We start from the raw sequence: 13,894 nt of genomic DNA, 5'->3' as shown, positions 1-13,894 counted from the left end.
CGCCCCGCCCGATCCTCCTCGTTCAGCTTGCGCTTCAACGAGGTTCTGCACCAGAATCTTCGAGTCCCACGCTCGGCCGACACGACACGGTGGCCCGCGGGGTTCTAAACATGCCTTCGGTGTGCTCAGAGGAGCGAGATGGCCTGTTGGCAGTGGGGGGGGGGGTCACACAATTTGTTTCTTCTTCCCACAACATCATCGCCTCCTCTGGAAAGTGCAGTCCGTGTGCCTGCACTTGTCATGATCTGCCACCAGAGGGCGGCGTCAGCTCCCTCCACGCAGGCACTTGTCACAATCTGCCACCAGAGGGCGGCGTCAGCTCCCTCCACGCAGGCACTTGTCACGATCTGCCACCAGAGGGCGGCGTCAGCTCCCTCCACACGGGCCCTGGGCACCTGCCCCGGTCGGAGGCTGGCTGTGCTCACCTCTGCACCCCGAACCCTGCACACGCTCCGCCCGGTACCCGGGGTCACTGTGCGCCAGGAGAAAGTCCGGGAGTGGCAGCAGTCAGGGGGACCCCGATCCTGGCTCCCCACATGCCCAGCAGGACGACCTCCCTGGAGCTTCCAGAGAAACTGTGGGTCAGAAGTATGCTCTGCCCTTCTTGTAAGGGGCCTGCCCTCCTGACCTCCTCTAGACTTGCTCCCAAGGCCCCCTCCAAACACCATCACCCTGGGGTTAGGAGTGAACAGACGCACTGCGAGGACACACTCACACACCCATCGCACCCCCTCAGCTGTGAGCTCTTGCTCAGAAACAGTACCGCACGGTTCCGACGTCATCAAGGCCCTGGGTTGACCCCCTTGCTGTCACTGCCGGCAGGAGCCCCCGCGTGTCGGGGTGTCCCGTGAGCAGTCTATGCACCAGCTCATCCGGCTGGTCAGGGAGCCCCCGCGTGTCGGGGTGTCCCGTGAGCAGTCTATGCACCAGCTCATCCGGCTGGTCAGGGAGCCCCCGCGTGTCGGGGTGTCCCGTGAGCAGTCTATGCACCAGCTCATCCGGCTGGTCAGGGAGAACACCCGCTAAGGCCATGGGAAAGGTGCTAAAGGGACCAGCTGGATGCCTCGCATGGACTCTGGCCATTTCCCAGTTGTGGGGGGCCTGGAGCTCCCTTCCCCAGGACCTCCTGAGGGCAGTTCAAGCTGCCTCCCACCGGCCCAACCTCCTGCCCTCCTGGCCTGTCAAAGCTCCGCTGTCTCTCCACCCTGCTGTCTCCATCCTGGCTCTTGGTGTAGCCTGGCTTTAACTTCGTCTCTCTCTCTGCCTGTTTCTCCTGTCGGACTGTGATCATGGACCAGTCCTCACCTGCTGTGTTGGCCTGAGCCCCAGCAAGCGCCTGACCTCTCCGGGGCACTCTGCACTGGCTGGGCGGACGGGTGAGACTGAGCCCGGGACGGGAGGGACCACAGTGCAGAGACAGGTGGCAGCCCACATGCAGACCTGAGCTGCTTTCACTTATCAGGAAACACCCCCTCCTCCCTGCCCCCACCGCACCCCACCTGGAGCCCCTGGAAAACGTCATTCTGACACTCAGGTTGAGCGGTGCGTGACGGGTGAGAGCGCCTCTGCTCAGCAGCTGGAAGTCACCGTCACGGTTCACGTGCCAGCTCGGCGCTGAGCCGCGTGGGGACCCTCGTCTCCTGGCTCCTGTGACAGGAATGTGGGATGGAGTGTCAGTGTGCTACTCCTTCTGCCCGGGGGGCCCTGTGTGGCCGTGCACAGAACACAGGGAGGGGGACAGGATGGAGGGGAGAAGTCACACCGCTTCCCTCTCTCTCTCTGGCCACGTCCAGAGTCGCTTTTACAGCCATTGCAGCCAACGTCTCCTTCGGGCCAAGCACCCCAGGACACGGGGGTTTGTGTGAGCTGCCCATGATTCTGTCGGGCCGCGTCCTTTGTTCTGAAGCATAGGAGCCGGCCAGAGATGAAGGAGGAAGACGACCCAAATATCAGCTTTCGGAAAGGCCCTTCAGAACCGCCACGCCGGGCCCGGCAGCCCACGTGGAAGCTGCCCTGTGGTCGAGTCAACAGACTTCACCTAGTCAAACTTTAACCCAAACTCTGGGTAAAAGATTTCCGAGGAGGCACACTGACCTTTGTCTGTGCCTCCCTGTCCTGGACTCGTCTGTGTAAGAGGGTCCCAGTCCCAGTGTCATCACTGCCCACATGCCAGAAGTCCGCCGGCTCCTCTAACCTCCCTGGCTTATATCCCGTTGGGAAACGTGCCATCTAAGGCCTTGACAAAGTCAATAAAGTTCAAGTTTCCACACTTTGGCTTCAGGCTAAGAAGAGATACCACTGGGGGGGGGGGGCTTGCCAGGGGTGACTTAGGTGAGGGGCACCGTTGCCCAGGCCTGGGCGACACGGGGGTGGGGAGGCAGCAGAGGGAACGAACCACCGGCCACTCACGGGGAACAGCGGGCAGGCCCGCCCCTCGTGTTCGTTAAAAGAAGATTCACCTTCATTAAAAGCATGTTAAGCCAATGTGACGTATGCAGAACAGACGTTCATTTTTCGACTGCCTGACACGTCATTTAGATTGAAGACAAGTTATACGAAAGTGAGTTAAAACGCAGCTGACCCACTCCACTGTGGAAGGGGATGGGAATGAATGAAGACCACCGGGCTGCATGGGGTGTGAGCACCTCCCAGGCCCACACCGGACGTTCAGATGCAGACAGACACATATTGCCAACCCGGGGCCCGGAACACAGAAACGTGGAGTGGGTACACTGGAGTCTTTGAGGGTGTCAGCTAGAGGCGAGAAAAATCGCTTCCATCCCAATGAACAGCGCTCCGGCTATGTTGGCTGAAAATTGTGAGATATACTGGAATTTAAAAAACAAACAACAACAACAAAAACAAAAGATACTCTGTTTCAATTACTGCTTTGTTCCAGAAGGGAATACATATTAAACACATTTGCATTCCTTTTCCTGAGGCAGACACTCTGAGGGGTTGTCCCAGATGGAGTTTTTAAATTGTTCGGCTAACATATTCAAGGGCTCTGACTCGCCGAGGTCGGTTCATGAACTATTGGAAGAAAGCAATGCCCGGGAACGTGGTGAGGACGTTAGCCAGTGCTTGTCACCGCAGTCCTGGGGGAGGTTCGCAAAGATGGACTTGGGCTTCACCTCCAATTCAAGAACTTCTTGACATAGAGGGACCATTTGCCAAACAAACGTTGGGTGGTCGAGGATGAGAGGCGCTGGGCTTGGCTTCTACTCTGTGTCACCCTGCACGTGAATGAACCACCCCTGAGGCTGATGAACTTCCAGGGTTATTCGTGATCTAGCTAGAAAGGGAGGAGAACCTGTTTGCAGTTGAAACTTTTGGAATACACATCAGTGACCATGATTTTATAAACATGGCTTACAGGGATAGGCAGAGAGCACTGAGTAATGATCTAGAGCGTTGTGTAAATTAGTGCAAATTTACCCCCCAATGGAGGAGGTGCCATTCAACTTGTGCAACAGTGAACCTTGGGATTCACAGTTAACACAACCCAGTTGCCACAAGGGGAGGTCAATTTACTTAACTTGCCCCGATGTCATTTGGAAACCGATTCTGCTTTTGCTTCAAAGTAAAATCTTCTGAAAAGAGATGAGCTTAGTTCTGTCCATGTGAGTGGGCGTTAAAGGAAAATGAGTTTCGGGGGCACTCGATTCAGTTTGGGGAATCTTTTCAATATGTTTGGGAGAACTCGGGTACATGAATCTACTTTTTTAAGCTGTAAATTTCATGAGATTTAAGTGCAGATAGAGCGTTGCCAGTGACAGTTTGGTACCTGAGTTGAGACGAAGTGTAAGACTAAAATTCACACCAGATGTTGAAGACGTAAAATGAAAAGAACATAAAATATTTCAATAACAATTTTTATGTTGATTCCATATTGAAACAACACCTTTCTGACCTGTGGCGGCGCAGTGGATAAAGCGTCGACCTGGAAATGCTGAGGTTGCCGGTTTGAAACCCTGGGCTTGCCTGGTCAAGGCACATAAGGGAGTTGATGCTTCCAGCTCCTACCCCCTTCTCTCTCTCTGTCTCTCCTCGCTCTCTCTCTCCTCTCTAAAAAAATGAATAAATAAAATAAAATAAAATAATTTTAAAAAAAGAGGAAAAAAAGAAGAAACCACCTTGGATACATTGCACTAAACAGACTACTAAACAGTATCCACCTGTTTCTTTTTACGTTTTCATGTGGCTACTAAGAGCCTAACATTCTGCACGTGGTTCCTGTTGTGTTTCTCCTGGGCTGTGCCCACTGGACGGTCAGTCCCTTCTTCATGCCGGGGTGTGTGGACCCCAGGAGTTCGGACGTCCCGTTGTCCTCTCTCGTGTTCTGCTCCCTGGACACGCTTGCGTCTTTGACTGGGTCCTCTAACCCTTTCATTTCCTGGGACTTAGAGGTGGAGCTACAGGCTCACTCGGATTCACATCCGAGACGTGGGGTGAACGGTTTCCTGCCTCCCTGCCCCCCCTTGCCCTGGTGCTGTTTACTTGGTGTTGCAATATAGCTCCAGGAGGCACCACCACTGAGGCCATGAGCTGACTCTTCCTGGTCAACAGGCGCGTAATCCCTGGGACGGCCTACTGTTCTTCTGAATGTCCCTTCATCACTAGGCTCTCTGAACTAGTTCATACAGATAAGTGTCCACTACAGAGTTCCTGAGGCTGAGGGTGGTGGTGGGGGGAGGTGTGCATCTGAGAATCTGCAGGGCATTCCTCTGACACCTCAAATTTCAGAATCACTGATCATGAGAGAAATAAAAATATTTGGCAGCAAGACGGAACACAGCGAGATCTAGAAGCCTGCTGTCACACGGTGGGGGGGGGGGCAGGGGCTGGGGGGGGGCAGGCGAGGAGGAGGAACATGTCTCCTTTCTCCATCAACCTGGCAGGAGCCATTTGGTTTTTATGCAAGAAGCCCTTCCGTGTCCATCCACCCACCTCCTGGGTTGACAGAAGGGGAGAAAATGTTCACGTGCCTAGTGGTCAACAAAAGGTAGCTATTAATATTAATAATTAAACCCCCTTTGCTTCTCTTTAAGTCGTATACTCCGATCTTCCACTAGGAACACCAGAGGAATAAGCTGCCTGGTGTTATTATGGGATTGCAATGCTGTGCACTAAGCTACACTCACAAAAGGACAAGGCCGGGTATGACCCTTAGAGAGCCTAGCAGAAAAGGAATGTGATTCTTCACGGCCTGCCGCTTCATTCTCAGAAGCATTTCTTCCTCTTTAATGCCACTTACTTCGAATAGTTCGCATATGTTCCTTCTACCAAACTTCAAAAGGAGGAAGAGGACACCGTGAAACGTCCCCTCCACCCCTCGCCCCCCTCGATCGCCCTGACAGGCAGTCGTTGCTCATATTTCTTCTCTATATATATTTGCAAACATTAAGTTTTATTTCCGTCGTCCCCGGGGCACAAACCAGCAGCATACTTTACACCCAATTCTGCACCTCGATGTTTTTCTTGGGGACACTAAAAAGGTCTTTCCGTATCAGCACACACAGGAGTCCCTCAGCCTTTCTAACTGCTGCATGGTGTCCCACCCAGTGGACCCACCGTGACCTACTGCCCTCTCTGCTGAGCTAAGGATGGACGCCAGTCGCTCCCGGTCCTCCCGTGAGCAAGCCCGTGCTTGCGCGTGAACCTGCACAGCCCGGCCTGTCCGCCCGGGGGCGTCTCTCTAATGCACCCGCGGCGTCACGGGGCATGTCCACAATCCACGTGAACCGTCACCCTCTAAAGAGAGCTGTATAGTCGTTGGCGACGTCCGAGTCCCTGTCTCCGATACCGCCACCGAAGGCAGCTTAAATGACTCAGGTCGTCTACCTTTGGGGCCAATCTAAAAAAATAAAGAAAAAAAAACCCCGCACAACAGGGGTGGCGTCGCGTACCCTCCGCGACCCGCGCACGTCGCGGGGTCGTGTGGCCTTTGCCCGGGACCGCCGCAGCTTGCCGCCCTACCGCGCCCCGCCCTACGGCCCCTGCTCCGTGCAGACCCCGCCAGCCCCGGCGGGAGCGCGGCGGCGTGGGCCCCGCAAAGGCCCACCAGAGATCCGGGCCGCAGTGCCCTTGCGGGGACGCCGCGCCCTGGATTGTCACTGCCTAGCAACCGCCAGCCAATCGCGGCCGCGTTCGGCCATTTTACGGCGGAGGCCCCGCCCCCGGCGGCGGCGCGCGGGGGCGGGGCGAAGGTGTGCGGCACGCGCGAGCCAATCCGCTGGCCGCCTCCCACCCCCGAGCCCTCCCATAGGCTCAAGAGCCGGCGGCCGTAAGGCGGGGCCGAGCTGTCGTGACGCGGGCCGGCGGCCGGGTGGAGTGTCCGCTCTGTCCGCTGCGCCGGGTGTCGTTGGACTCCGAGCGGCGGCGAGGGCGGCGGGGGTTGCCTGCGGTGCGGCACGACCATGGCGGGCGCGCTGGTGCGGAAGGCGGCGGACTATGTCCGGAGCAAGGACTTCCGGGACTACCTCATGAGGTGACGAGCTCTGCGGGGCTGGGACCGCCGAGGGCTGCTGGGGCCGGGGCCGGGGCCGCCCGGGGCGCGGGGCTGGGGCGCGGGGCAGCGGGGCTGGAGCCCGGGCAGCGGGACTGGAGTCCGAGCAGCGGGGCTGGAGCGCGGACCCCGGACCCCGCGGGGCAGTGTCCTGGTTGAGTGGGGTGGGAGCTCCGCCTCGCCGCCCCTGTCCGCCAGGTGTGCCCCCGGGTGTGTCCGCCAGGTGTGCGCCTAGTGTGCCCGCAGGTGTGCGCCCAGGTGCTCGGGCGAGACGCGGGGGAGGCGCTGCGCGGGCGGAGGTGCCGGGCTCGTCCGCCTTCCGTCGTTGTCTCATTCTGCGAACGAACGGCGACGGCTTCTTGTGCGGCACGGAGGCGTTACCACGACGGCGGGGGGACATTCACCCGGGATGTCGCCGTCAAACGATATTAAGTCGCTAACTGCTGTGCTGGAGGCGATGGCGGCGTGTTGGTGACCCCGGGGCCGGGCCCCGCTGTCCGGCCGTGTCGCTGTTGGGTCACAGTGACAAGAGGAGGACGTTTTTGGTGTCCCCAGAACTTCCTGGTTCTCGGATCCGTGTTTGTAAAGAGCCGGTTTCCTCCAGCGTCTTATCCTTGGAGTCCGAGGGGACGGCGCTTCCCCTCCTGGAGTTGGGTCGAGGAGGGAGAGCAGGAGCGGATAAGGGCCTGTACTTCAGTGTCTGGTCCCCAGCGAGGCGATCAGATAGGCATTTCTTTGCACGGACGTGTTTGGATAGGCGTGCAAAGACTGTTTTCTTCAGCCGAACCCAGACCATGGAGTGTCAGTGCAGGTCGGTCGATTACTTAGCACAGGGGTCCCCAAACTGCGGCCCCCTGAGGCCATTTATCCGGCCCCCGCCGCACTTCTGGAAGGGGCACCTCTTTCATTGGTGGTCAGTGAGAGGAGCATAATTCGCATTGAAATACTGGTCAGTTTGTTGATTTAAATTTACTTGCTCTTAATTTTAAATATTGTATTTGTTCCCGTTTTGTTTTTTTACTTTAAAATAAGATATGTGCAGTGTGCATAGAAATTTGTTCATAGTTTTTTTTATAGTCCGGCCCTCCAACGGTCTGAGGGACAGTGAACTGTTCATTTTAACCAAGAAGTTTCCGTGGGTGCGCTTTAAGGACTTACACTCATTAACCGGGACAGCAGGAAACTGTTACCAAATTAAGGTTGTTCGAGTTGGAACAGACCTTGGAAATTGCACGGTTTCGACATTTCACTTGCCACGTGAGAAGGCTGCTGTCGGCACCACACAGAACACCCGAGACCCCTGTAAACACCGGCTCGTGAGGCCAGGACAGGCACCCGAGTTAGAACCGGAGGGAGAGAGGCATGCACAAGAGCGGCTCTGGACAGTGGGAGGGTGTTAGGCCCCTTCTGTGCAGCACCCTTTCCTGCCCGTGGCCTCTCTCTCTGCCCCGCTGCTGCTCCCTCCCTGCCCTGCTGCTCCCTCCCTGCCGTGTGACTGACCTTCAGAGACAAAGCGGCTGGCGAACTGGCCAGAGGCGTCTCTTTTCCCAGCACCCAGTTTAGTTTGGGCCACCCAAGTCAAGTTGAAAATCACACATTCTTGTTGTTAAACGTGAGCTGGACTACCAGATTAAAGTTGGTGAGAATATGAGATTCAGGTGAACGTCTGCAGCCTACAGCCCTTCACCTACAATACCTCCAGACCTTGCCCCACTGGATGTCGAGGTGGGAAGGCTGCCAGCCTGCCGGTGATGGGTCCTTCTAGTACTCTGTAAGCAAGCTGCAAATAAATTACCCGACTTACTCACAGGCTTGCAGAGGAAGCTGACAGTTACAGCAGTAATTTTAGTAAGGAATGAACCTGAGATTGGCGGTGCCCAGGAGACTTATGAAAATAAAAATTAGCTCAGAAGAAATCCTGAACCAACCAATCACCATTCCAAATTAAGGAGAAAAAAAGATAGAACTTACTGTATGTTAGTTCTCCTGCTTTCCCACCCCCATCAATCATTCTCAAGGGGAAGAGAGCTTGCTCCTCCCTGAGAGTTCAAGGTCATGGGTGAACCCAAGAAAGCCTTTACCTATGTGTAACCCAGTAGCCACGGCCACCATCACAGCCGCCTGACCCGTGCAGGTTTGCATTGGATTCGGACAGATGGTAATGAAACAATGGAGCCAAGAACTGGTGGGCCATTAGCTTTAATCCTAGCTTGCACCCGGTGGGCTAGAAATACACACAGTGGGAAACACTTCCCTTTCCATTCAGGGCTCCCAAAGCCACTGACTTATCCGAGTTTCCTAGAATCAAAGGTTTCTAGCTCACCAGCCTTATTCACCTCTGTTCCCCATCTCCTTCTCTCTGCACAAACTGGCTTCTCCTCCAGCATTCCACCATCTTAGCTGCTTCTCCCCTCCTCCCGTGGCCTTTCTCTGCTCTTCTCTTAATGCTAATGTCAGGAACTGAGAGAGCAAGCTCCTGGTCTGCCCCTCTTTATAGTGTAGAAATCCAAACCTTTAATCCAATATACAAACAGGAAGTCTCTGATACAAAGTCACTTAGGGTGGAAAAGGCTTAGTCTTAAAACTAAGCCTTAGGCCAGGGGTCCCCAAACTACGGCCTGTGGGCTGCATCCGGCCCCCTGAGGCCATTTATCCGGCCCCCGCCACACTTCTGGAAGGGGCACCTCTTTCATTGGTGGTCAGTGAGAGGAGCATAGTTCCCATTGAAATACTGGTCAGTTTGTTGATTTGAATTTACTTGTTCTTTATTTTAAATATTATATTACCGTTTTTTGTTTTTTTTACTTTAAAATAAGATATGTGCAGTGTGCATAGGGATTTGTTCATAGTTTTTTTTATAGTCCGGCCCTCCAACGGTCTGAGGGACAGTGAACTGGCCCCCTGTGTAAAAAGTTTGGTGACCCCTGCCTTAGGCTATAACCACCCTGCCTGCTTACAGCCTGTCCCCCACACCCAGTGCAAACTATAAGCAAGCAAACCTGTATATCGTATTTACAGACTTATTCGACCAACACTATATGTTCTGGGTTTTTGTTTTCTAACCTTCACAGAAATAAAAGCAGCACACCAGATAGAAAATCAATGCTTTCTGACAGTTTTACAGGCTGTCCCCAGGTTGTAGTTTGTATATTGCTTATGGATTTATCTTTCTGTGGAATGGATACTCACACATACCAAGGAGCTTTTTTATTTTCCTTCTAGTTCGGCTGCACAAATACGATTTTTAGGTTTATTTTTTGACTAAGTAGTTTGTTCTGTTTGGATGTCTCTGACATAGAAGGGCTGTTGAGTTGTAGACTTGTAGTTACCAATCGCTGTTAATATAAACATTATGATCATGTTCATGTAGGACTTTTGGATTGAGCAGCATATGAAGGCAACAAATTTTCCTTTTCACATCTCTTGATATTTATACGAAGGCCACCGGTTATAAAATAGGGTAAAATTTGAACTTTTGTACAATTCGAGGAGAAAGTCTTGAATTGAAAACTAAATTATTTTCAAAGTGACATTTTAGATTTTAAGTACTGCACCTTTTAAAATATTTTTGTAGGGAGGCCCCGGCCAGGTAGCTCAGTTGGTAAGAATATCGTCTGGCCATGCCAAGGTTGCGGGTTCAATCCCCAGTCATGGCACATACAAGACTCAAACAATGAATGAATACTTAAATAAATGAAAAAACAAATCAGTGTTTCTCCAGCTCTCTCTCAAACCAATACATTTTTTAAAATAAAAAATAAAATATTTTTGTAGGAAAAAAAATGTGCTGTTGCTAAAATACAGTTCAATGAAAGGCCTGTGTTCAGAATCGGAACCAAGATGTTTCAGGGTCAGGGACTGCAGGTGGCTGTCCCTCCGACCGGTAAGGTCATCCACCCTCTGCCTTTGCTTTGGTAAAGCGCTCAGCTCAGCTTGGACTCGCTGTGAAACGCAGTGTTGGGGATAATTGGTTAGGCCTTTGCTTTCGATGGTTCACCATGGAACCTCTTCGAAGTCTGTGTAGCCTGCCAGCAAGTGACTTCCCGCTGCAGACCCGCACCTCCCTTCTCGGCTCAGAACCCCTCGGAGCGCCTGTGGGTGTGGTTCCCGCTGCAGACCCGCACCTCCCTTCTCGGCTCAGAACCCCTCGGAGCGCCTGTGGGTGTGGTTCCCGCTGCAGACCCGCACCTCCCTTCTCCGCTCAGAACCCCTAGGAGCGCCGTGTGGGTGTGGTTCCCGCTGCAGACCCGCACCTCCCTTCTCCGCTCAGAACCCCTCGGAGCGCCTGTGGGTGTGGTTCCCGCTGCAGACCCGCACCTCCCTTCTCGGCTCAGAACCCCTCGGAGCGCCTGTGGGTGTGGTTCCCGCTGCAGACCCGCACCTCCCTTCTCCGCTCAGAACCCCTCGGAGCGCCTGTGGGTGTGGTTCCCGCTGCAGACCCGCACCTCCCTTCTCGGCTCAGAACCCCTCGGAGCGCCGTGTGGGTGTGGTTCCCGCTGCAGACCCGCACCTCCCTTCTCCGCTCAGAACCCCTAGGAGCGCCGTGTGGGTGTGGTTCCCGCTGCAGACCCGCACCTCCCTTCTCCGCTCAGAACCCCTAGGAGCGCCGTGTGGGTGTGGGTGCGTTTACAAAACACTGCGTCACTGCACTTCAGAATCGCTTTTAGGAGCTAAAGTTTAAGATCTTGCCTTAACAGAATAATTGCTCTGTATCCTGGCAAGAAGAACTGCCGTTTCAGAAGTAAAAATAATTCACTATTAGGTGAATTTTTAAATGGTGTGAAGTTTCATGTTCAGAAAACCAGTTTAACATTGAAAGGTTTTACTATTCAGTTATTCAACAAATATGTATATGTTTTTTGAATGCCTTGTAAAAACGGCAGGCACCCTTGAGTTTCCGTCGTTTCAGTAGTACACAGAATACAAAATTACATGCCTATTTCTAGGGGCTTCCTTGTGGTGATAACCCAATAGTAAATGAAAATGGGAAGTTTATTCTTAATAGAATTCTGTGGCAGTTATGTGTCTCTCCAACTTGTGATTTTCAAAGAAATGGTCCCCTACACCTGGGCTGTGTGGTTTGAGAGCCACAGGCCACAGAGGGCGGCTGGGCACTGGAAACGGGGCCATCGGGACGCGCAGTGCTGGCCGTGAGCGTGGGCACACCCCGGGCCTCAGAGGCCTGGCACGAAGTGCAGCCTGAGACGCCTCCTCAGTAAGTTCTCCTCGATGATGTCTTCAAGTCAACATGCTTTTGATACGTTGGAATAAATGCACTTAATACAATCAACTTCCGTTTTCCTTTCAGAAATCTATCTGTGACCTACATTGTATTTCTGTTGGTGCCCTGTAAGGGTTAAGCTTATTTTTAATAAAATTAAGGTTTAACTTCATTAGGTTATAGTCATTATTAGAAATATTGCTAGACCGTCTCAAGAACGTGTGTGCGGCTGACGTTCTAGTTAGCTGCTGAGACTGGAGCACGTGTCGGGCTGGAGTAACGAGGGAGAAGCAGAGCCTGTGGAAGTGTCTGATCTTTCCTCTCTTCTTTTTTCTTCCATGTCCCCCTGTCTGGACCTCGGCGATTTCTCACAAAACAGCACGGTAAGAAAATTTTCTACGTCATTGCAGGCCCTGCAGGTTTCTGCACTAACAAAGTTCTGGGCAGCGGGCCCGGCTCCCTTTGCTTGGAGTAGCCTGACTGGCCCCCGCGACCCCTGAGTTACGTGCTCCGCGGGCCCCAGTGTCCTGCGGCCGTCCTGGTCCGTCCTGGAGCCAGCATCCCTGCAGGCTGACCACTGCTGGACGGGGGCAGGGCGGTTCCAAACCAGTGGGCAGCTGGTGGTGCTGCCCCTCTGTGTGAATGTCCTTTTATCCACGGTGAGGAAGTATAATGGGATACAGGCATTATAATGGAATAAACTATTTTCCCATTTAATCCAAGGTATGTTCATTTTTCCCCTTTCAGACACTAATCATGAAATTCCAAACAGTGACTGGTGAGTTGAGTGCAGGGCAAACGTGCTCCCGAAAAGGGCGGAGAGAGCGGGACCCTGAACCAGAGAGCGAGGACGAGGGAGGTGTCGTACGCTAGTGTTGAAGTTATCTCTCTAAGAATGGTGTCTCAGGACAGGTCACTGCTCACGGTCACAGGGCACAGCTGGCCTCACCTGGTCCAGCCCGCGGTGCACGGTCTCAGGGCCCGTCCCGGCCGTCTCTGCCTTGTGGGGCCTTGTTCACACAGCCCAGTCCTGTCACACCCACACTGTGATACTGTCGGCTGACAGAGACCCCCGGGCACCCCCAGTTCCCACGTGGTGTGTGGGCTCTGCTACTTGGCCCCCATACTGCGAGAGGACACCTTGTGCTCCTCCCAGGGTGACCACAGGCTCTGACAGCCCAGCATCTGTGCACACAAGGTGGACCCCAAGACCGCCATGCAGGGCAGAGCGGGGGGGACAGGTTACAGGGGAAGCTGAAACTAGACCCAGGTGGAGAGGGATTGGTCAGAAGAGGAGGAGAGGAAGCTCACTCTGGAATAATAAGAGTGCAGATGGAGTAGATGGAGTGACCCCAGGAGAGACGGGTGCAGATGGAGTAGATGGAGTGACCCCCAGGAGAGACGGGTGCAGATGGAGTAGATGGAGTGACCCCCAGGAGAGACGGGAGGAAGGAAGGCGGAGGGGGGGGGTGCTCTTCCCCACGGCGACCTGGTGCGTAGGAGGGGGTGCTGCCCTCATCCAGGTGTTCGAGGGCCAGCGGGGTGCCCTACGTGATCACATCTGCACTGAAGACAAGGGGACCGATGAGCCACCCAGAACCCGTGAGGTTCCGTGCCACCGGCCTGCCTCAGACCCCCCCCCCGTGCGGCCCTGCTGGCCTGTCGGCGGTCTGACCGCTCCATAGCCATCCGGCTGGCCGCCTGCTTACAGAGAAGCACGCTAAGTAAGCACTTCAGGATCTCCCCACCTCCTGCCGAGTGTAGCTCTCACTTGTTTATCTTGTGGTTCCTGCGGTTTCCACTTCTTACGGAATTTCTGGCTTTTAATTACTAGTCAGTATTAAAAATGTAAGATTTAAAAATGCATCCTGCAGTCTGAATTCATCTCGGTGCTGACAGACAGAAGTTGTTGAATGTTCTGACACCTAAAAAGGGTGTTTAACTCACCATGTGTGGTTTCTTTTGTAATTTAAAGTATTTGCAGATTGTACATTAATAAAACAATTTTTAATTTATTGCAAAAAGTCACAGGACTTATGTCAGACTCAGAAATTAAATTTATCGATAGTTGGATGTCGCTGCTATTAAACGTGGACAACTTAATTTTGGTATTCTGGGACAGCTGTATAGTTGTAAAATGAAAAACTGTCATCCATTTTAAGAAT

General features: G+C 53.6%; 1 protein-coding gene across 1 annotated transcript in view; it reads left to right on the top strand.

Moving 5' to 3' along the window:
* The first annotated feature begins 6,299 nt into the window (after positions 1-6,299).
* The window catches only part of MPC1 (mitochondrial pyruvate carrier 1), a 10,118-nt gene continuing 2,523 nt past the window's right edge, over positions 6,300-13,894 (top strand). The window contains exons 1-2 of the mRNA XM_066248241.1: positions 6,300-6,490; positions 12,109-12,112. Of these exons, the coding sequence (XP_066104338.1) occupies positions 6,420-6,490; positions 12,109-12,112 (75 nt within the window). The 5' untranslated portion in view covers positions 6,300-6,419. The remainder of the gene's footprint in view (positions 6,491-12,108; positions 12,113-13,894) is intronic.

Source organism: Saccopteryx bilineata, chromosome 12 (genome assembly GCF_036850765.1).
Source record: "Saccopteryx bilineata isolate mSacBil1 chromosome 12, mSacBil1_pri_phased_curated, whole genome shotgun sequence".
Taxonomy (NCBI): Eukaryota; Metazoa; Chordata; class Mammalia; order Chiroptera; family Emballonuridae; genus Saccopteryx; species Saccopteryx bilineata.
This window is presented reverse-complemented; position numbering and strand designations above follow the sequence as displayed.